This window comes from Camelus bactrianus, chromosome 14 (assembly GCF_048773025.1).
Source record: "Camelus bactrianus isolate YW-2024 breed Bactrian camel chromosome 14, ASM4877302v1, whole genome shotgun sequence".
In the NCBI taxonomy this organism is placed as follows: Eukaryota; Metazoa; Chordata; class Mammalia; order Artiodactyla; family Camelidae; genus Camelus; species Camelus bactrianus.
Genome location: NC_133552.1, coordinates 4,659,586 through 4,683,354, shown reverse-complemented (window position 1 = coordinate 4,683,354; position 23,769 = coordinate 4,659,586). Strand labels below are relative to the sequence as shown.

The window sequence follows — 23,769 nt, the reverse complement described above, 5'->3', positions numbered from 1 at the left end:
GCGTGGCTGGACGGGGCTTGGGGGGAAGAGGAGGAGCAAGGACACGGAGGGGTGAGAGACAGGAGCACAGAGCACAAGAGGCGAAAGGACATTAAAAGGAAAAAGAGGCAGATCTGAAGCAAGTATAAAAAGGGAGAGGTCAGACCATGCAGCCCTGGATCATGTTTAAAACTCAGGTCTACATTCCAAGAACAAGGCGGGAAGCCCAGCACAAGTATGTGTCTGCTTTACAAAGATCATGCAAGGGACTTCTAATTAAAGTGCTGATTAAATAAACATGCCCATTTATCTCTGGTCCTTTTCAAAACTGACAATAAATGTCTAAGAAAGGGTATAAACATACAAGGACAAAGGGATCCAAAACAACAGGAGACAAAACATACTGACAGAAATCTAGAAGGTAGAAAGCAGACAGGCAAGTGTGTGACCTGGGAGACCTGAAGACACTGAACTCACGCTGTGGCGGGTGCATCACGGGGGGGGCCACAAGACACAAGCCACCCAGGGAGGCTCAGGCAGTGAGGGAGTCATTAGGTCCGACTACAGGTGCAGGCATGCACCCAGGCTGGAAACAGAACTGATGAAAGATTCTGTAACAGCAAATAGATAACCCATTTCTCATCCCCACCCCTGCTTCTGCCTAACAGAAATCTGCGAGAAAGGACACTAGACAAAGTGAACAGAGACACTCCAGCCTCCGGAAGGCCAGGTAAAGCAAGTCAGGAGATGAGCGGTGGGCGAGACTATTCAACCAGCGCTTTCTCACTATTTGGCTCCTCAGTGCTTGGCTATGGGTTTATACTACAGATGGTGGAAAACTCTTTTCTGGAGAAGCTGACCTTCCCAAGAGAAATATTAACATTTGGGAGTCTACCAACAACAAGCAAAAACCATACGTAGAGTATCACACTGCTTTCCCACACATTCTACAACCCCTGCCCAACAAGGAGCTTCCCATTAGCTTTTTAGGACCTCATTTTTAGTATCAATGAATAGCCAAGGATCACAAATTCTTTGGGGAATAAAATAAAACAAGGCAAACTCCTGTTTCCTATAAGATACTGCAGGGAACAGAATAAAATTTAAGGCAGGGAGGAGGTTGGACATAGCTCAGTGGCATAGCGGCATGCTTAACATGCACAAGGTCTTGGGTTCCATCCCCAGTACTTCCATTATAAAAAAAAAAAAAAAAGTTAAAAAAAAAACCCCACTAACCAAAAACTATAATTGACAGCCTCAAAGAAACAAGAATTAGATGTTATAAGACAGAAACATTTAGAAAGCAGAAAGCTCCTGAAAAATTCAAAATATGGTAGCAGAAATTTAAAAATTCAAAGGATTAGGGGAAAAAAATCTTTGACTTTAGACAAAATAAGTTGAGGTTATTGCCTAGAAAGTAGAACAAAAAGACACAATATAGAAAATAGAAGAGAATATTAGACAATCAATTGCAAAGGTCTAACAGCTAGGCGATGGGAATTCCAGAAAAAGTCAAGAAAAGTTATCAAAGAAACAGTAAGACAGCTTCCCAGAACGGAAGGACACAAGTTCCCAAGAGTAAAAGGCCCACTACTGACTCATCAGAATCAACCCAAAACCCACACCAAGGCACACCCTTGTGAATTTCTGTACATCAGTGACTTAGGAAAAAAAAAAAAAAAAAAAAAAAGGTCCTAAAAGCATGGGGGTTGTGGAGAAGGATTTGGAAAGAAAATGGCTTTGGATCTACCTGGACATTTAAAGACAATGGAGCAAAGCTTCAAATTCTGAAAGAAACTGTCATTACTATTAACTAGAGGTAGTAGTTAACACAATCATGTAAGAGAAATAAAAAATACAGAAATTAGAAGGGAAGAAATGTAAGCATCATTATGTGAAAACATGACTATACGCCTGGGAAACCCAGAAGAATCCACTGAAAAACCATCCAAGCACTAAAGTACTAAGGCACAAAATTCCTAGAAATCAGTCATTTTCATGTATACCAATAACAAGCAGTCTAAGAAGACAGAATGGGGAGAAATTTCCATTTATAACAGCAACAAGGAAAAACACCTAAGATTAAACTTAGTGTGCTGTGGCTATATAAAGAGCAACCTGAAACACCGAGTACTAAAGTAGATGCCAGCAAATATAATGCCTGCCATTATCTTGATTAACTCCATGCCTAAAAACACGAACGCTCCTTCAGTTTACCAACAAACTGAATAAACATACCATCAAGTTTACTGATTTTTTTAACTAAAAAAGCTGACTCTAGAATTTATCCAGAAAATTAAAGTTTTAGGAAAACAAAAAACAGTAAAATGGAAAAAAGAAAGACCTCTAACACAACTATATTTAAAGACATCTATCATTAAGACAGTGTCAAAGAAGCACTGCCTTAATAAACCAGCGGGAATAAGCTGGACTATTCAATGAGTAGCTTCTGAACCACTGGGTAGTCACTGGGGGGGGGGGGGGGGGGACTGGCCTCATACCTTATAGTTTATATAAATTTCAAATATATAAAAGTCTTTAATATGAAAAAATGAAACCATAACTATCCTAGCAGAATCTGTTCCTTCAGAACAGATTATTCCTTCAGAATCTTGGAGTAAAAGAAGCCTTTCTAACTATCTTATTAGACTCAGAATCCAAAAGCACAAAAGAAGTTTGATCAATTAGACTACATATAAAAATGTCTACATGGGAAAAAAATAAGCAGGTCAAAAAAAAATGACAAACTTAAAAGAAAATGATCACAGAGGGTAAAACTCTCTGGCTTCTGCACATCAAAGACAGACAATCCAAATGAAAACAAAAATAGGCAAAGGATCCGGACAGACAGAAAAGAAAATAGAAATGAATCAAAAACATAAAAAAAAGATTGGCAACACGCTCATTCTGAGTAAGTACAAAAAAAAAAAAAAACTGCACTAAGATTCATTTTCTCATCTATTAGGTTCACAAAAATCCAAAAGTTTGAGAAAAGTATTGTTGGTGAAATACTCTCATGCACTGTATGCTGGTAAATTCTTCTAAGCTATCAAACTATAGTGGGCCCTGACCTAACAATCATTGCTGGGCCCATATTTATGCACACACAAAATTAAGTGTGCCTAAGTCAGTCCCCACAGAACTGCTTATACTAGCAAAAGGCTGAGAGCAACTCAAATGCCCACTGATGAGGAACTGGAGAAATAAAGGACAAGTATGTACAGGATGGACTGTCACACAGCTAGAAATCGTGGGGCAGCACAGCACAGCGGTTACAAACACGGACTTGGGAAATACGTGTGAGAGACTAATAAAATGAAAGACTGGTGGAAGGAACAGGGTAGACTGAGGGTGGCGGGTATGAAAGAGAAACTTAATATTTTTCACTACAAATCTCTGTCTATTTCTTAAGAAATTAGTTAGTATACAACCTATTCAAAGGATTTAATTAATAAGAAGAATTTTCTGGGGACAACCTGGAATTATATGCCCAATCCTACTAACAATAAAGTATGGAACTAGAATAGAGGCATTTTCAGACTTTCAAAGAATCAAAAAACTCACCTTTCCCAGGAAGCTACAGGAGGATATGCTCCATTAACTCAAAAGGATAAACCAAGGGAAAAAGCAAGGAACAGGGTATCCAACACAAAAGGAGAGGCACAAGGACCCCCAGGGCAAGAGTGAAGGGAAGCGCCAGTTCTAAAGTGAAAGTGCGCAGGCTTTAAGCACAACCAGCCCAGAGAGGAAGAGGAACAGAGCTCCAGGGGCAATTTCTCTAGGGTGGAGGGAAACAGGGAGCTGACAGGGTACCTATTTTTGACCATATGGAAAGGTCAACTCTGGCAGAGAGTCTGCAATGAACTGGTGGTAAATATTTTTTTACTTGCTTAGTTTTCTATATGAGACAATTATTAACACCAGGAAAACAAAAATCAGAAAACAAAATGCAAAAGAAAGGAAATATGTTCATGATTTACTATGTGGTACAGCTATTAACAACATTTACCTTGTTTTAATAACGTCAACACTGAATAGAGATTTATCTCAAAAACATGGGTTACAAGGTGTATGTGTGTGTCTAGTTAAGGGAAGGGGGTCTGAAGGATATGGCCTCATCTTGCAGGACAAGATCATTAGCTGAGGAAGATACTGAAGAAAAAGCGAGAAATGGCACTCAAACCATGTATTTTTATATAAAGAGATAAATGCCAAAAGAAACAGCTGGTAGTCTTTTACATGGTTCAAGTCATGTTCTCTTTGTTTAGAAAGAGCAATAGGGAAAAGTGCTCACTGAGTCTTTTAACTTTGAAGAAAGGTAAGTGAACTTAAATACTGTGGTCAAGAAGTCCCCCAAGCAATGGTATTTCTCCATCACCTACCTCTGCTAACAGAGGTAACAGTCCTGAAATGTAACTTAACTGCAGGCACAACAGCTGCCCTGCTGCTCTGTCCGTCTTTGACATGTATAAAGAGCAAACATCAACCCCGCTTCTCTCTTGAGCATACGGCTAACTTAGCCTGCAAGCACGGCACAGCGAAACAACAAATAGTTAACACTGGACGGCAATCCCTACCCAATGTCAGTGATACGACAGCGATCAATACTGCACTTTAACAGAAGATAGGAGGCACGGAACAATTAGAAATTTCTGACGTTATCTGAATCTGACCAAGGCCAACTGAACTGAGCAGGCTTCAAAAAGGAGGCAGGACAGAGGCAGTACTGATGGTCGTGAAACGCTCCCTCGTGTGCAAACCACAACAGATTTCTAGCACAGTGTCTTTTCTGCATGCATGTGTGTATGTGAAATCTCAGGGGCCACCACGCCTAGGTTGTGGTTAAAAAACAGCCCCCTAATGGCTAACAACAAGCTTAAGGTCACTTCACCTGAGAATTCTTCCCTTCTTCCAAATAAAGCCAGTAAGAATAAGGTATACTCATTCTTGTTATGCAAAATAGTGCCCTTGATTGACAACACATTGTAAAATACTGTAAATCCTTACTCCGGCCTCTCATTGATTGTTCCCAATTTTGCTAGAAGCCTAAACAGTCTTCCATTTTGAACCTCCTATAAAACATTTTAAAAAGAGAGAGAATATTAATGTTCCAGCTAACTGAATATAAAAGCAAAAGTTTACAAAACTGGTATCCTGTATCAACATTACCTTTAAACAATAAATCCTAACATCTCCACCTTCTGGTTGTACTTTTGAACACAACAGGTCCATTTCATTCAACAGTAATACTCAAGAAGACTATGCGGTTGTCCATAGTTAAGAACTGATAAAGTATTAACAATTAAAAAAAAAATCAAGACTGTCTCTCATGACTACAGCAAAGTCATGAGCAAAAAAGAACAAAATAAATGCCCAGAGGATCTAAGAAATCAAAATACTGAACATTAAGTTTGGACAAATATATCTGCAAACCATCTTATTCAGCTTTGCACTATATTCAGCACAGTGATTACTGTTTTACATCTATTTACACACACAGATGCAAGTGTGTCAACACTCTTTTAACTACACAATTTACCTTTGCAAGGTCTTCCTCTATGACATCATTTCTCATTTGAGCAGCATCCAATTGAGTATAAAATCGAGCACCAATCATGGGCATGATGTCATTGACACTCCGCATCCTGTTCTGGTCAGTTAACAAGTATCTAACCAAAATAAAGAAGGATCACTTGAATGCCAAACATGCAATTTAAAAAACATAACCCACAAGCACACGGGTCCTGCTGCCACCATCATGTTAGTGTGCACAATTTTGAAAAAATTTTTCATGCAAGTTCATTTTTAAAGCTTAAAAATTACATTTCTTTTCTCTGGAAGACTTTAAAAGACAATGGAGAAAACTGTAAAAATGTCTCTTTCTCTAACTTTTTTGCTATTATGACAATGGGAAAGGAAAGGTGGGTAGGGTTACACTTACCATATTTCTATTCTCAAACCCTCCTTTACAATAGTAGGAGATGAAAAGATTGTTACAAGCTTTTTTGGAGAGGGGATGGGTGGCTGTAGGTAGGGAAATTTTTCCATTGCTCTTTGAAAATAATTTTTGTAACTAAAACTAGGTCTCCCACCTTGGAAGTCAAACAGGGTTCAGCTTTTTAGGAAGCCGTCTCCTGCTCTGCGACTTCTTTTACCAGCAGCTGTCACAGTACATATATTTATGAGAAATCTTCATGCACTAACACATATCAGAAAAGACCAAGTCAATTTCTTCTATCATAATTAAAGCAGAAAGATATTACGTATGTCAAAGGGTTACCTGTCCAAACACGATGATCATCACCTTTTTACTGCTTATTCTGATAGGGAAGCCATGTCCTAACCATTCACATTAGAGCAGGCTCCCACTCTTTCACTCTCTGTGAAATCTTTCTCTTATTTTATTCATAGGACTTGTCACTATCTGCAAACACCTTACTTGCTTATATGTTTAGCAGATCCTCCTCACTGGGCTGGAAGCTTCAGAGCATGGGGAATTTTGTTCACCGTATTCAAAGTACTGTCAGCATCTGGCATACAATAGCCATTCTTTTGTTGAATAAATGAATGTTATAAATCCATGTGGATAATCTATGTCTTAACCATTCATCTATAATTACTGACATATTTTACATCTAACTACTCATACTTAAAAGTCATTTTAAGCTACGTTATTTTGGCAAGGTACTTTACATCTCCAAGCCTCAGTTTTGTCATCCTTGAAATGGAGCTAAGAATGGTACCTAATATATATAGTTATTGGGAGAATTAGGTGAATTAATTCGCATCAATCATTTCAAAAGTGCCTGACACATAGTTTATTGTTCTATAAATTTTAGTTATTCGTTAGTATGAAAGTATGACTTTTTTTATTCTTTTATTAAAGAAAATTTCAAACATTTATAAAAGTACAGAGACTGTATGATGAATCCCCATGTACCCATCACCCAGTTTCAGTAATTATTAATGTACAGCCAATTTGTTACATTTACATCCTTTACTCTCACTTTTTTAAAGAAGGAAAATTGTAACTTGGTATTATCTACGACGTCCTAGGCATCGCAAGGCACGCTAGGAATCACTGTCGTGGTAATACACGAAGCAAATATTTTCATTTAAAAGAGCAATCATCTCATTTGATTGTTAAAAGGAACCAGGTAACCACTGGCTTCCAGGGCTCTGTCACAAGCAAGACACTTATGCCAGTGCAACAAAGCACAGGTGGGTAGCCCCATCCTCCATCCCTCAATTCCATACCACAGGGCTAGTCCAAAAAGAAACTGGATCATCCAGGGTTACACAGAAAGATCAGAAGGAACAGCTGGAAGCTAAAAGAGACTGAAAAGGATCAATAAGCTCTAATTGCTTCTAGAACATAGTAGAAAAAAATTTCACAAGAGACTTCCTTGCATGTGTTCCCTTGAGTAACTTATGTTAAGAGTTACGGTTGTCCATCCTCTGGAACTCCCCAGTGTTAGATGTACCTTAGACAGAGAGAAGTCCTTCTGTGGGGACAGTAGTCCGCACTAGGCTTCTCTTAAGCCAAAACCATGCAAACCCATACTCAAGAATCCCCCGGAGTACGAAGCTACTGGAGGAGAAATGCGGGGCCCCTCACACACATGCTTTCTGGAGCTGGGCTGCACCTGAGGTTGTTTACGCCAGGCTGCTTTCACAAAGATACTTGATCCCTCTCCGGAGCAGCACTGTCTCATGGAACTTTCTGAGATGATGCAAATGTTCCATGTCCACACTGTCCAATTATTCGACAGAAGCTACACGCGGCTTCTGAGCTCTTAAAATATGGCTGGTGTGACTGAGGAACTGACTTTCACATTTTATTTAATTCATTTAAACTTAAAAGGTCACATGTAGCTAGAAGATACCAATGCAGCTTTATAGGGTCCATCCTTTGGCCAAATGTTTAAAATATCAGTAACTAATTTAAACACACTGGTTTATGAATGTATTCCAAGAAAGATACACTTAGCAATAAAAATAAAGAAATTAAAAGCTGTTTAATTATATTTCCCCTGATTTTAAACAGTGGAAACTAAAATACACAGAATCACTATTAAAAGGTCCTCATGAAAAAGCTCTATCTTATCTCATATGATCATTATATTAAAACTTACAAAATGAGATTCTTCAGGTCAGAGGAGTAGTTGATTGTCACCAGTTCCATGGCTTTCTGTAAATTCTCTCGCTGAATTCCTGCCAAAGAGTTGCAAGCCAAAGCCAACACAACTTTTCCTAATGATATCAGATCTGCTTGCTGACATGAAAGAATAAATATAACTTTTAATTTTTTTTTTGTAGGTACAAATTTAATACACTGACACTACTGCCTGCATGGAAAAAGCATTTGTACAAAGAGGCTGAAAAACCCAGCACAGGGCTGTCAAACACTGGTGCTCATCGGAATCACCCGGGAGCTCATTAAAAAGGCCACTTGTGAGCCACTCCACCCTCGGTTCTCATTCAGTAGGTCCAGGAACAGGCCCAACATTTTTAAAGCACCCAGGTAATTCTGATTAAGGTGATATTTTAAGAAACATTACTCCAAGCAATTCACATGCCAACTACAGAGCTGCTGCTTAAAAATTTTTCTGATTTTTGTATCTAAATAGAACAGATATTCTTACTATCACAAGAAATTTAAGGCTGGTTACCATACAGTTGCTTTGCAGTGATCATTACAATTCACGACAGGCACTTTTCTCATTTCCCATGAAGCACAAAATATAGTGGGATTTTGAAGAATTACTTGAAGAGAAGTTACTCCCTTACTTCAAACACAGCATCAGCATTACCTGACTTCAGAACACATCCTCCAGGACATCGGAAACGCTGCAAACCATCTGCCCTCGTTTCCAAATAGACAACTTTTACTGTAAAAAAGCACTGAGCTCTGTAACCACCTGGTCTCCTACCCATTAAAAAAAATAATAATAAAAAAAGATTTGCCACTCTCAGGCTTTCCTTCTAAAAGGATTTTCGAAAGACAGCTGGCTCAACTGAGGTAAGCTCTCCATCACCCACTATAACTCCAGGAAACAGAATGGTCACCCCAAGTGGCCCTGCCTCGCAGGTAACTATTAATGATCATATTCCTAGAGAGTGGAGGAGCTCAGAGTTCAGTGAAATCATCTGAAGTAATTTCTAGAGAAAATTTACATGAATCTTCAAAACCTGGATCTCATCGGAATTACTGGATACGTGTTTATTTATGGAACAGCGCTTTACTACAGGAGTGCTCAAACCTAGCTATACATTAAAATCACTGGAGGAGCTCAAACAACAAACCGAGTCACCCAGAGGCTGTCCCTTCATCCCAGTTCTGGCGTTATTAGTCTAGGGTAAGAGCCACATGGTGGTATTTTTCAAAGCTTTGTAAGAGACAGATACGCAGCCAGGGCTGAGAACCACTGGTTTTGTGGATGTACATAAATGGTGTACGTGAGAAATCAAGTGAGTATTCCAAGGCAATCGCTAATGAAACTTTAGGACGATAAAGCTATCCTTAGCAACATTCTACAGAAATAATAAAGAATAAATGGAAGTAAAATAAATCCCATACTAAAATAACACATAAAAATTCACATTTAAAAATTTATCCCAAACTAGCATCTGTAAATCAGACACTTTGAACCTGATTAGACAAACAATTTGACTCTATCAGGACAAGAGATCCTAAGGATTCATGTCAGAAAAACTAAAACCTCATCCGTGGGAGAGTCAGGAGCCCAGACCGGCAGGAGGGAGGGGCCCTAACCCTGCTGCCACGGTTTCTGCTCTCTGGAGGGCACTGCTGGGAGTGAACTCAAGGAGGATCTTTCTCAACCCTTCTCAAGAATGAACATTTTTTAAAGTAAAACATTCAAAGTCATGTTAATGAAATCACAAAAATGCTGATCAAGAGAAATCAGTGCACGTAAATGCTAATTATAAATTTCTACAAGCGTTTCAATCCAAAGCCATCAGTAAAGCAAACTCAAGGTTCTTGGTATTTATTAGGTATTTTAGTAGCATGTACCAACACACAGCCTCCCAACCCTTAAACAGTAGAACTTTCAGTTTAGCTCCACCCTGAATCTACCTAGAACATTTCATCATTCCCTATTATAAGACAGGAAAACGAAAAGTGAAGACAACGGACAGGCTGTATGGGTTCTCATTCTGAGCACATCCCACCACCTTCCTAAAGCTGGCTCAAGGTGGGAATGCCAACTAGTAGGAATAAAGTACACATGACACGAAACCCAGATTAAATTAGAACTGATTTTTAAATGAAAGATGTTATTAATGAAGCCCTGCTTAATTAAGAGAGTTTAACAGCAGAGAAAGTCCATAGCTCTCCTTTCCTATTTCCCAGCTAAACAATTTTCCATTTGTTACTTTGCTTCTTACCTCCACCCGGCTTTCCCCTCATTTGCTGAATTCTGGAGGCTTTCCCCCCAACTCATTTTCAGTTTCTTCCTGATTCTTGATTTCTTGGTTATTCTCTGATTCTATCTATGGCTCTACTTATGTACATTTTACTGAAAGTCAGTCTCTATTCACGTGTCTGAAACCGACTATGAAAAATAGACTACAAGAAACAATGCACTCCTTTCTCATGCACCCTCTTCTCTGTAAAAATCACAAACCCCTGTTTGGGACTGTCTCCTGTACCTTACTATAAGCTATATGAAAAATCTTCTACATATATGCACCCATCCAAAAAAAGGAAAGAACGAAAACCTGATATATCCTCTACCACTGAAAAATAAAAGGAAGGTGACAAGTGGCTGAAAGCAGCCTGAGTTATGAATGAAGGCAGTTCCTAACTTACCAGTCAGTTGCCCCAAATGCTTACTTTAAAGCTGTTTGTTTGGAACTCTGGAATTATTTTTTCTTAAGAAGAGCTGTTTTTCATGGTAACTATACAACCCATAACATGATGCAAATTATGTACATTTGCAAAGAAAAAATGGAAAACAATACTGCTTTGATACAGAAAAATAAAATCAAACTATTCTTACCTTACACTAGTAATTTTTAAAAAAGGAATTCTATTCAGAATAGAGAAGAATGAAGAGGTACTGTGAGGCTACATTTGTAAACCAAACCAAACCAAACCAAACCAAACCTAATATAGACATGCGGTTTCCAAACACTTGCAACAGAGGTTGATGGCACTGGTTCTAAACAATGCCTAAATTCTCTTCAAAAGTTTAATACTATTTTCCTGGATATATAAAGATCACTAGTATTTTAACAGTCAACAGTCACTTTCAGGAGCACAAAGATTATAAGAAAAAATTTCAGAGCCAATTACTTAGGCACTAAGTGTAAGACAGAAGTTAAGCAGAAAAGTAGCTAAGAAACAATCATCCTAGATAAGAAAGAAGGCGCAAACTCCCTTAGGCAGAAGACAGTGGTGGGTCGGGGTTTGGTGGGGGTTGAGTCTTCCACGCAGTGCCCACTAGATGGCGCTACCAACCAGGACAGCTTGGCTGCTGTCATGGTTAGCGGGGAACCAGCAGAGGGGAAGGACCAGGCTGTGAAAGGGCTGCATGCAACTGAGTGTGATGAGCGCCTCCAAGTCTGGGGACTGCACCATCCGTGGTCCAGTAGAAAAAGGAAGAGGTTTATGCATGAATTAACTGGAATACTAAACATTACTTAAACTCTACTGCTCATTCTGGCCTTTCCTTTTTGTTCTGAAATTTTGTCTTATATAGTGAAATAAATCTTTCAAAGATTTAAACAGAAGAAAATGAAAAGAGAAGGGCAGTGGAAGGTAAGATGGTCTTCTCCTTGTTTCTCCACATAAATAAGAGATTCTGCCTTATATCAAACCTCTGTAAGTTAATAAATATTCAGAAACACCAGAAATTTCTTACATGAAAAAAACTAACATTATCTTAAAATGACAGCTGCTTTGCATATCCTCCAAACAAACATAAAGCACTGTGGGACAAGCTGAATGATGTATTTACTTTAAACAGCTATCTTACTTCCATAGGGCAATCAAGGCAAAAGTAACTACACTTAATGCTCCTTGCAGAGATAAGTTCTTATTCTCCCACACCTTGTGTTAATCAAGAAAGAAGAACCAATAACTAAGAACATAATGGGACCTAAGTCCACAATGTTATGAAGTCATTCTGCAACCAACTTCTAACAATGTACAAGACATGAGTCACAGGCTTTGATTAAGCAAAAGAAAAAAATTATTTAGAAGATGGCAACACAACAATATTCCTTTGAAAATAAAATTTTTGGATTGGTAGTGGGACAACTGTTCTAAAAGTAAAAACTAGGTGTGATTTTAACACATTAAAAAGTGGGAAAAAGTACAATGTCATTTAATATGTTTCATTTAGCTAAGTAATCTGTTTTAATCTATGCTGAGGACAAATCTCCTAGTCATATAAATGCATTTTCATTTGAACAGCTACTGTCTCTAACACTGTCATTAATTCTGTGTATCCCAACGTATAAGGGCTCTACACTAAACACATCACAGTGATTAAGAATACAGGTTCAAACTTTGCAGAGAGATCACCCCAGAATAAATTGAAATCTAGACTTAAAACCCTGAAACACCTTAAAATAAAGTTTATCTTAAAAAAATCAAGCCTTCAGTTATTAAGAAAGTATCCATGTTAATTCTTACTCACCTGGTATTGAGCCATTAACGCCAATGGATTATTATTCTGACTGTTATCAAACGTTAAAACATCAAAAACTCCAACACAATTTACTCGCAACCTTTAAAGACCAGAAAATTAAAATAATTAAAATGAGATTTTAAAAAATTATATACTCGTGGAACTTTAACATTTCCTATAACAGCAAGGATCTCAGAACACTATCTGGTCTTACTTCCTGTCCATCCCCACTTTAGAGATAGGGAAATTAAGGCTCACAGGTATCGAGACAACAAGGTTATGAAAGTCAGGAACACATGAAGCCAGGACTATAACTCACATCTTTGGACTACCAGGCCAGTGGTCTTTTCACCACACCAAGCTGCTGCTTTATTAGTTATTCAAGAAAAGAGACTTAGTTTCATAACCACTTGCTGAAAAGGTCCTAGGCCCTATTCAAAGCATTTTATATGTATTAACTCACTCAATCCTCTCAATAATCTTATGCGGCAGGTTATCTTATAAATATGGAAAATGGAGATAACAATAGTGCCTGTCTCACAGATTACTGACCACCAAGCCGTTCAGTAATCTGCTGTTAGTTAACGAACAGAGCCAGGATATGAACCCAAATAACCTGCTACTGGATCTTGAGCTTTTTATGCCAGGTTGTCCAAGACAATTCTCAAAATTTCAGCAACTCAAATAAAAATCCTGCTAATGTCAAGGTCTGTTTTACTTAACTCTGCATCAGTGGTTCTCAAAGCATGGGACCCAATCCAGCAACAGCACCTCCCAGGAACGTGTCACAAACGCACACTCTCAGGCCCGCCCCAGACCTCCTGACTGAGAACTCTGGGGATGGAGCCCAGCAGCCTGTGCTCACTGAGCCCGCTGGTGACTCAGATTCACGCCGAAACCGGAGAAGCACAGCTGCATATAGAAAAGCTGTACTGGTATTACTCAGACATCTGCCCAACCCTAACCATATATACCTCCCAAACCCTTATAAGATCTTGGTTATCAATCAGCATTTTATTAAGAAGTCAACATTTTAAAGAAACTTTCAAATGAAACCAAAGTCACAGCAGTTCTTCTGGATGGAATATATGAAAAGGTAGAATTAAAACAAATCATCATGCTATGTTTACTGAGCTCTCATAGGTCAGATGCTCAATAAAGAAGCCAACACTCAAAATGCTAGTACCTCGTTTTGCCAGTTATCAGAATCTTTGTTGGGTCCATAACTCGACATGCCAAACCTGCTGTATGAATGGTACGCAGCGCAGAACTCAGCTGGACGATATACGCCCAAATGAGAGATTCTGGCAGCAACCCAGCATGCTGTCTGGGCAGAGGCCCATCATGTTGACCTGTCACACAAACAAATTTTAAAATGGCATCTTTACTTAAGTAATCAGCTAAAAGACTAAAACAAACCAAAATTAAAAAAGAAAATTCATGTTCATTCACTGCACAACTTGTTAATTTATGTGTATATATATAATTTAAGTTTAGGTTTTTAGTAAGAACTTAAAAAGTTTCTTATCGTTCTTAATTCTCAGCCTCCTCTACTACACCACATCAGTTAGACAGGATGGCATCCAATTCACAAAAACATGAATGTAAAACACCGAATATGTCACTTATGTGTAATGATGAAACACAAAAGTAATCTGGTCTACCATGGAAAGTGATCCTTTTGATTCTCTCAACTCTTGGAAGTGCTTCTTAATACTACTTTCTGGGTCACTGTTAATCAGTAGAAAAGGAGCCATAAAAATTTAATCTAGATTCTGTCAGTTATTTCAGGGAATATGACCTGATAATCCAAGTGCTCGTATGGTTGTAAACAAACTTTTTCTGAATCAGTTATAAAAGAAACACAGTTATATGGTTAACTGTGGAGACAATAAACAACAAATAAGTACTTACGGCTTGTGACAAAATTTCTAGGGAAAAGCAAATAGAAAATTCAAAAACTGCTATCCCTCAATTTAGACAGAATGAAAAAATATAACCTGGAAGACAGTGTTAGATGACTCAAAAAGTGGCTCTAGTGATAAAAGCCAAGACAAAGATGACCATGAAGAGTTTTAACAGAAGTATTTAATAAATGTGGTAATAGGAAAAGAAGTATTTATAGCAAACACAGTGCACAGTGTGCCAGATTCTGTCACTGTAAACTTCTCTCCACAATCCCTGCACGGCATGGCATTATTATTCCCATTTCATAATTACTACATCTTACAAAATGAGATTTTTCAGTTTGTGCTAAGTTAACAAATTAAATAATATAAGAAAGCATTAGACTTCCACTTAAGTCTCTACAAGATTAAACGAACACTGGCCCTTTTTTCCTTCTTTGTTAAATATTCACACTGGGAAAACAGAAGGTTGCCTTGTAATACAAGTGGCTGTGATTAAAGTACATATGGTACATTCAGGGAAGTTACTAACTTTCAACAACACTTTCAAATATCCGAAAGAGAACTTATTCCTGCAACAATGTAAACATACTATATCAAATAACCAGTCAACACTTACAACAGAATAATTAAGATTAAAAAAAAACACTGGAAAGGAGTGTTATAAATCAGTGGTTCTCAACAGGGGTCAATTCTGCCCCCTGGGGACACTTAGCAGTGTCTAGAGATATTTTTGGTGTCACAACTGGAGGAGATGGTTGTAACTGGTGTGCAATGGGTGGAAGCCAGGGACGCTACTGCACACCCAGCAACGCACAGGACGGCCCCACAAAAATAAGGATCCAGCCTCAAACATCAACAGTGCTGAGGTTAAGAAACCCAGCTATAAATTAAAGCCAACAGTCATTTCACAGATGTTATTACTAAAATAAACTTGAACAACTCCAGCTATATTCATCTATAGGAAAAGTTATACCACATCCCCTTCAACAAAATTATGTATGTGCTCCAGATGACACGGCAAAAAGGGAAAACATGCCCACACTATGCAACCAGAGTTTTAATGTGAAACAGCCATGTAACCACAGCTTTCTTCTTCCAACTGTCAGAAAGCAGTTACGAGTAAACAGAAGTAACATATTTTTATCCATAACGCCGATCCTTAAAGGAGTCACGAGCCAAAAGAGATTGGAACATGGACTCAAGTCTTCTCCCTCCTCACTTTCTCTCAGGATACAGTCAGAAAAATCTTAAACAAATTAAAAACCATAGCAAAGAAGGTAATGTTTCTTTTCTTTCCCCAAACAGGAAAATGACATATACATTTTCCTTCTGCAAATAAATAAATTAATAGACATCTCTAAAAGGATTTTTACTCTGAAATGATTTTATACTTTAATAAACATTTGTTAGAATGTAATTAAAATATTTTGGTTCTGTGTAATATTTGAACTATAAAACAATTCTTCAAGTAAATATTAGAAAGGGCCCCCCCCCAAAAAAAGTATTCTCCATTCAAGTAAAAGTTACCTGAAAATTTGTTTTGAAGACTAATTCCTTAAGTAACATGGAATCCTACCTTTAAGCAAAAGCATTTGTTTAGGGAAATAATTTCATAAATGACACACAGTCACACTGGACAATCTGAGAAGAAATCCACAAGATTTAAACGTGGCTGTGGTTTCAGTGATGAAGTTACAGGGATTATTTTTCAATTTACTGAATTTTCCAAACCACCTTTATTCAGAAAGCATTGTAGGTTTGAAAAATAAAAAATTTTAAGAGGAAAAAACTTTCATCATAGTTTCAGTCACTTAAGTTTCAAATATTTACATGATTCTTTCACAACCCACCTTCATCTCAGTCTGTACACATAATACGTTATTTCCTAACTTGTTACGTCTTGTCTCCATTTCTTTAATGTATTTCTTTTTTAAATGCCATAAGGTCTTTAAGCTGCATGATTACAGGGCTAAATTCACATGTATTTTAAAATACAAAACTACTCTTCCACAGAGCAAAGACACGTGTCAGACACAGCTTGCTGGCATCTTTTCTTACCCCACTTTCTCTTTGTGAAATAGGCATCGGCATTAGGGTCATTGAAGTGTCTGCTCATCATTGTTTCTCCTCCGGCGTGGAAATCATACGCAAACACAAGGGCTTAAAATAAAACACAAACACTCATTACTGCAAGCTGGCTTCAAATCCTGAAGCCCTCCAGCAGAACAATTACAAACTACTTACAAGGCTCTGCAAACGCTTTAGTGGTGAATACTTCACGCAAGGTTACAATATTTGAATGCTGAATTTTTTTCCACATATCGACCAATACCATGCACTTTGTGTTAACAAGACGAAAACCTGAAAAAGAAAATTTTTCTGCTGAGCTGTAAATGACACCTTCCCCTTACTTCATCAGAAATGTGAAGAAAAGGCCATGTTATACATCATTTATGAGATACTACTATACAGATGAAATAATACACTTATTTATTATCCTTTAAATTCATGTTAAATAACTAAACCTATTCAGGAATGTCTGAGTAATCTTAGCCTCAATAATACGCTCCTAAGAGAGGATAACTTATCTTCCTCACCATGAATCCTTCGAAGGCAATATGGCAGATCATCTTTGCTGTTTACAGCTTTGTAGCAAGACGTAATGTATCCAAAATTACTTGATTTCTGTATCCGGTTGGGTGGTGGCAGTGGTTCTAGAGGGAAGAGGCTATGGTAGCTGTCAACTTCTGTAGGGACTGCTAGAGTAATTCACAGGAACATGACTTTAACTTGCAGGCATTCACAGTCTCTCAGAGTAATCAAGAGAAATCAAATCTATAAACTATCAGTATCAAACACACTTTATATCCTACAACAATGTCTACATTCATAACAATTCTATAGAACAAACTGGTTTCACTATCAATAAAAATAGGCATTATAAAACAACCAAGGAACAACTAGATTTCATGAACTCAAAAATATTTATCTTTTATAGCACAACTCTTGTTTCTCAGTTATTAGAAACAATTTGCACTATCACTTAGAGATATTAAACATTACTGATTCTGCTGTTAAATAAAAATCAAGACAGATTTCTTCTTTAAACATTTTATTTTGTACAAAACGTAGACAATGGTGTTAAAGCACATGAATTCTGCTTTTTAAACAAAAAATTCAAAACAAGTAACAATAAATTAGAGTATATATGCAATACGCCCGTGTCTATGTGCATGTGCAAATACGGCAATCTGTATCAAACTCTCGAACTATTTGGTGAAATAGTTTTAATCCCTAGCAAAACAGTAAAAAATTAAAAAGAAAAATCAAAACAACTTTGCCTACCACATTCCCCAAAGAAAACACACAGTAAACAAAACCTCAGACCTTTAACTGTCATCTAAGTATACGGTTCTCTCTAACCTCCGCTGTCCTTCTCTCTTCCTCCCCTTTTTACATAGTTTTATTACACCTACATGTACTCCTCAAAAGATTGTGTATGTATATATACATATATATAAATGTAAATACATATATAAATTTTAACTTTATAAAAAGGTATACTAAATGTAATCTCTCTCCTTTTTTAAATTTCTTTAGCAGGAGGGTGTAATTAATTAGGTTCATTTATTTATTTGTTTGTTTTTTATGAAGGTACTGGGGGCTGAACCCAGGACCTTGTGCATGGTAAGCACGCACTCTACCACTGAGCTATACCCTTCCCTGTTATATATAGCTTCTTGCAACTCATTTTTTTTTACTTAACATTACATTACTAAGATTCTTCTGTATTGTTGCTTTCTTTCTGAAATGTCCTTTCTTCATTTAAACTACTGTTTAACATGCCACCGTCTGACAGTATCAGCTAATCCATCGGCTGTCCTTCAAGATGGGCGTCTGAAATGATCGCTGTATCTGCGACAGTGAGCAGTGATGTTATGAATACTTCATACATTCTCTGGTTAAAAATGTACAGCTTCCCTACATCTAGAAGCGGAGCTGGCTAAATCACTGGGTAACAGATATTCAACTTCAGGAACTGTCCAAACTGATTACAGGCTCACCCATCTATCCTATCAGCAGCAACAAGCTGGAGAACCCGCAGGTCCATATCCTAACGCTGCCCATGGTCAGACTGTCAAATGATCTCATCTTCCCCTAATCATCAGTAATTTTCAACATTTCTGCACATATTTTTGGTTGTGTGAATTTCCTCTTTCTTGAAACACCTATTCCTATCTTTTGGCCATTTTTCTGTTGAGTTTTTTACGCTCTTACTGGTTTGTGGTTTTTATTTTCTTTGTCAATTGTGTAAATATCTTCTCTGAAGTTTTTCCTTTACTACAAATATCTCTGGACTGTTTTTAATTCAATAAAATTCATCAGTATTTTCTTTAAGCATCAACAATCTGTATTTGTCTCCTATATAGGAAATCTTTCCCTATGAAATGTTAAATCTATTCATTTATGTTTTATAGTAGGAGTTTTAAAGTTTTGTTTTAGACATTTATGTTCTTAAATCTATTTGGAGCTGATTTTTGCATGTGGTCTGAGATAATGATATCATCTTTTACCTTAAAGAAAACCAGTTTCCCCAAGCCTTCCTTTTCCCCACCGATGCGCCCCCTCCATTACAAAGTGTGCCAGGGCTCTCCCGAGTCTGTTCCATTAATCAGCGTGTGTAACTCAGCACCATTACCACACTGTTTTAGTTACTGCAGATGCAAACCAAGCCTCTCCTCTCCCAGTACACCCAGATTCCTAATCAGAACCTTCAAAGTGCTTTCAGCAGTCGTGGACCTTTACTCTTTGAGAAATTTTATCATATACTATAAAAAGCTCTGCTATGCTGTATATAATAAAAAACAAATAAAGACCAAATCTTGATTAGAAGCATGGAACTTTCAGCTCCACCCCCAGCCTTCCAGGGAGAGGGGAAAGGCCAGCAACTGAGTTAATTACCAATGGCCAGAGATTTAATCAGCCATGCCCAGACAACCAGACTTCCACAAAAACTCCTGAAGAGTGGGATTCAGAGAGCTGACAGGTTGGTGAGCACAGTGAGGTGCTGGGAGGGTGGCGCAGCTAGTGAGGGCATGGAAGCTCCCCACCCCACCCTCCCACCTACCCCTTGCCCTATACAGCTATTCCATTTTACCTGGCATATCTGCTTGATCAATTTGAGCCATTGTTATTAAATGTCTGTTAATCAGCTCCTAAGAAAAGAAAATAAGTATATTTACATCTAAACACAGCTTCTGAAATCTGGATTTTCTATTATTACTAAATAGCATAAGTATCAATATTCTTGGCATGTGAGTTTTTAATGTTGATATCATGAAATAACATTCCTAATAATGGTAAAGTGTTCAAATTCCAGTCCTAGATAGACAGCCCTGCCCATAATTCAGGACGGGTGCAAGCAGCAGTCTGTAACCCAAAACATACAACTAATTCTGTGGCTAAGCTCTTTAATAATCCACTCTATAAACATTATACTGGTGCAACCTACTTCTGTGAAATAAAAACATTTCTGAGATCTAAGTGTAAAAATAAAATTCTACACATCAAATAATATATAACTGTTTACAAAAAATTATTTTATGAAACCTACTTTATAGAAAATATTGAGCTCTCTTAAAATGAAGTTTATTTCTAAGCCAAACTACTTATTAGCTACTCCTTAGCTAACTACTAGAGATATTAGCAAAAAGTTGTCTAGCAGTTAGAAATGATTTAAATTATTGATTTATATATTTCACAGAGACCTTCCAATGCACTGCTCATGAGATGCAGAAAGGCAGCCCATTTAAATCGCTATTCCATGCTTTCTATCCTAACACAATTACTTGCAATCTTCTTGAAAAACAGGTTTCTTTAAATAAATATATCAGTTAGAACTCATGAATTCTAAGTTTTATCTGCTTTAGTACAGCATGTTTGATTAAATCAGATTTGAGAAGCGCTCTGTCCTTTCTCCAGTTCTTTGCTAAAACACAACAGACATGAAGTCTTCCCACAACGAATTCTGACAGCCTACCTGGCGGAGTTCGTCAGCCATGAAGAAGGAAGGTGCGTTCGCTTTTGGTTGCATGTAAGCAACATGAGGTGCAGTTGGAGGGTAAATATGATAGTTTGGAAACACCTAAAAGGTAGGGAGGGGGAAAGTGTAATGATCAATTTTTCTCAATTGATAGGCTTTATCTTTATTTTGATAATTTTTAAAACTCTGATGAGAAAAGAAACATTTGTTCAGACACAGTAAAATTATAGTTTCAATGAGAGGCAAAACTAAGTCTTTGAAAGAAATCTTACACAAACAGTTGGTAAGAATTTTTTAAAACAACTGGAAGAGAGGAAGAAAGTAGGTACTAAAAGTGCTTGGGAAGAGTCAGATAATGAAGCAACACTGCCTGGCTGCCCAAAGAACTGCCCTCTTAAAGGGTTTTTTGCAGCCAAACTAAACAAAGTGTTATCTAGATACTTGTTTAATACCTCAAACTACAACAGCAGAGGACCAACATACTCTGGGTCAGCAGCTGAAATGAACAGAAGGGGGCAACAATATATTTACCTTCCAATCAAACTACAACTAAGTGACCAAATTCTGCTTCCGGCTTCTTGTCTTTCATTTGTCCAGCAGGACTCTTCCCACCGCCCTGCTTTCTGCCCTTTTCCTCTGCCTCTCTTTGCCTTCACTGTATCTGCACAGTGGTTTGTAAGGTTTCCTTTAACCTATATCTGCAATGACAGTACTACCACTTTTTCTTGCCTTGGTTTCCTTACATCAGAATGTAGCAGAGTTTGGCCTGACTACCTCAGCTTTCCCAGGAGCATATTTTTATTTAAGAATGGTTTGAAGAGTAAAAACATTATAAATATGTGCCATATATAATCTCTACAGAACAGCTGAGGCAGTTTTGTGACAAAAGAACCTCTTTATACATTACACCTTTTTTCTACAAATGTGATTAAAAGAAAGCATAATAAAAACGTAAATAATTATGAAATATAATAACCCCCCCCCAAAGTAAAACATTAATGGAATTCTTACTTGAAAGAATCAAGGAAAGTCTCTACTCTACCTCAATTATTTGACCTTCTGTTCGGCAAGCTGTTCTGTGATAATTTTTGAAAGATCTCTGACCAAAAACAAAACAGAACAAAAAACTATTAGCTATTTTATTATTTTTTAAAAAGTATTTTACATGGTTTACAAGTACTTCTATAAATACTTTCTCATCTACTTCTCACCCGGCAGTTAGGCACTATCACTCCCATTTACAACTCGGGAAACAGTCTCGGAGGCACCAAGATTCAAGAGCCACAAAACAATGGCAGAGCTGGGACTCTTACGAAGGAAAAACAAAAAAACCTGTTTTCTGTCCATTCAAATTGCCTTTTAGTAAAAGATTAAATACAATCAAAACGAAATCATGAATTTAACTTGTGGGATCAAAATCTGCTTCCGAAAATCCAAATGCACTTTTCATCTAAGCCTACTGTCCACAATCTTCTCAAATGTCTATGGTTCAGACCAGCTTTCATACTCTGATGGAATTTGGTTTTCTTACTCATGAGATCTTCATCTACTACTTATTTTTCTATAGTTACACAATTTTTCAACATAGACAAAGTTATGAAGCTAAAAAGGTACAATTAAGTTATGGAACACAGCACTTTGCTCTCTGCCCCCTCCCCCTCTCCTCTCCTGGCAGCTCTTTGGTAGCTCTTTCCTCTGGCACCATCAGCGCTCCCTAAACTTCCTCCCTCCTTCTCAGTGACCCACATTGGAGGCCTCTTATGACAGCAGCCACCACTCTGCAGGGTTCTAGCTATGAAATCACTGCCTTGCCTGAAAAAGTGTTTATCATCAGTCCACTTTCAGTAAGTACTGATAAGAAACCATCCACTTTCTCTAATTTCTTACTAGAGGTGCAACTACCTATAGCTAGAAACAAATGTCAGCAAACATCAACTCCAGCTAACAAAAGTACGAGGTAACCCCATAAGCCATGAAGCACGAAACCAGAGCTGGAGTAATCTAATGTCTGACTTGTCCAAAACTATACAGTTATTAAAAATGCAGCAACAGATTACTTTGAAGAGGTAAGAACAGATTAGAATTATCTAAATTAGGAAATTACATTTTCACATCACAGTAAAAAGATACAAGAGGGGATAACCTCCTCATTAACCTCATTTACAAGAAGAAACTGTTCTAGGAGCTCTGTCTTTTCTCCTTTAATGCAGACCTACCATTCCAGTCAAAGGTGCTGGGGTTGTGTCTGTATAAAAGTAAGTCGTCCCCCCGACGGTTTCCTTTTGGATCACCTGCCCAGAAGACGGAGTCTGAGAAACAGGATTACTGACGGACGTAGAGGCACTAGAAGGCACCATGTAATTTGCTGGATTTGGAGTGTGACTTCTTCTTCTGGGAGCAGGAGAAGTATGTGGAGTGATCTTGGGGGAATGAAGAGGAGAAGACCCAGCAGACAGTGACATTCCTGAAGAAGATATAAAACTGCTTCTTAGAAAGGAAAAATTGCTTTTAGAGAAAAATCTGGCAAATAAATTGCAAACATTCGTTTGGAAGAAATATCTTTAGCAAAACTTTTTAAATGTAAAGATAAAAGACAATTTTAGTTTGTTTTAGAGAAAGCTCTGATTAAAGAAAATGCAAAGAATTTTTTTTTCAAATGTAGTCTTTCCAAATAAATTAGGAAAATTGCTGTTAAAAAAAGTCTCCTCCGTATCAAGGTTCACACAGGAAAAACTTCAATAATAAGAATTACTGATAATTTAATAAACTGATTTAGTGGAAAACTGGGCCTATTATAAAATACCTTTTATAAAGGCCTTTCTTTTACAAAAAATAGAATTCCTTTTTTGCTAAGAATCATTTAAAACCATAGCTATAAGAAATACAAATACCACATTTCCCTAAAATATTACAGTATTAAAAAAATCAAACTACTTAATGAGATTTATTAGATTTCTTTTGGCAAAATACAATTAACAGAATGGCTTGAAAAAGCAAAAAAAATTAAGTCCAGTCTTAGCTGAAACAACTGGCAGCTTAAATATTGTATTTTTGACGCCTTTTAGCTTTAAACAGGCATACACTATAGTAGACAACTGAAAATTTCTGCACATGCACGCTTTTTAACATCAGGCCAGCTGACACCAGTCTGTTGTCGTGCAAGGTTCACCTAAACACA

General features: G+C 37.5%; 1 protein-coding gene and 1 non-coding gene across 12 annotated transcripts in view; both read right to left on the bottom strand.

The window, feature by feature from the left end:
* PAN3 (poly(A) specific ribonuclease subunit PAN3) overlaps window positions 1–23,769 on the bottom strand; it is a 112,808-nt gene that overhangs the window by 8,717 nt on the left and 80,322 nt on the right. For 3 of the 11 annotated variants that reach the window (XM_074377972.1, XM_074377978.1, XM_074377976.1), the window contains 12 exons: window positions 22,808–23,055; window positions 21,634–21,690; window positions 20,589–20,693; window positions 19,707–19,764; window positions 17,146–17,307; window positions 16,793–16,909; window positions 16,607–16,708; window positions 13,825–13,990; window positions 12,648–12,738; window positions 8,115–8,254; window positions 5,519–5,648; window positions 4,987–5,051 (listed from right to left, as the gene is read on the bottom strand). In XM_074377972.1, the coding sequence (XP_074234073.1) occupies window positions 4,987–5,051; window positions 5,519–5,648; window positions 8,115–8,254; window positions 12,648–12,738; window positions 13,825–13,990; window positions 16,607–16,708; window positions 16,793–16,909; window positions 17,146–17,307; window positions 19,707–19,764; window positions 20,589–20,693; window positions 21,634–21,690; window positions 22,808–23,055 (1,441 nt within the window). Of the gene's footprint in view, window positions 1–4,870; window positions 5,052–5,518; window positions 5,649–7,236; window positions 7,318–8,114; window positions 8,255–12,647; window positions 12,739–13,824; window positions 13,991–16,606; window positions 16,709–16,792; window positions 16,910–17,145; window positions 17,308–19,706; window positions 19,765–20,588; window positions 20,694–21,633; window positions 21,691–22,807; window positions 23,056–23,769 lie in introns of those variants that run through there. The other 8 variants (XM_074377975.1, XM_074377977.1, XR_012511612.1 and 5 more) reach the window with 7 other exon arrangements.
* TRNAG-ACC (transfer RNA glycine (anticodon ACC)) lies at window positions 18,198–18,270 on the bottom strand. Its single transcript has one exon. It is a non-coding gene; the product is annotated as a tRNA-Gly (tRNA).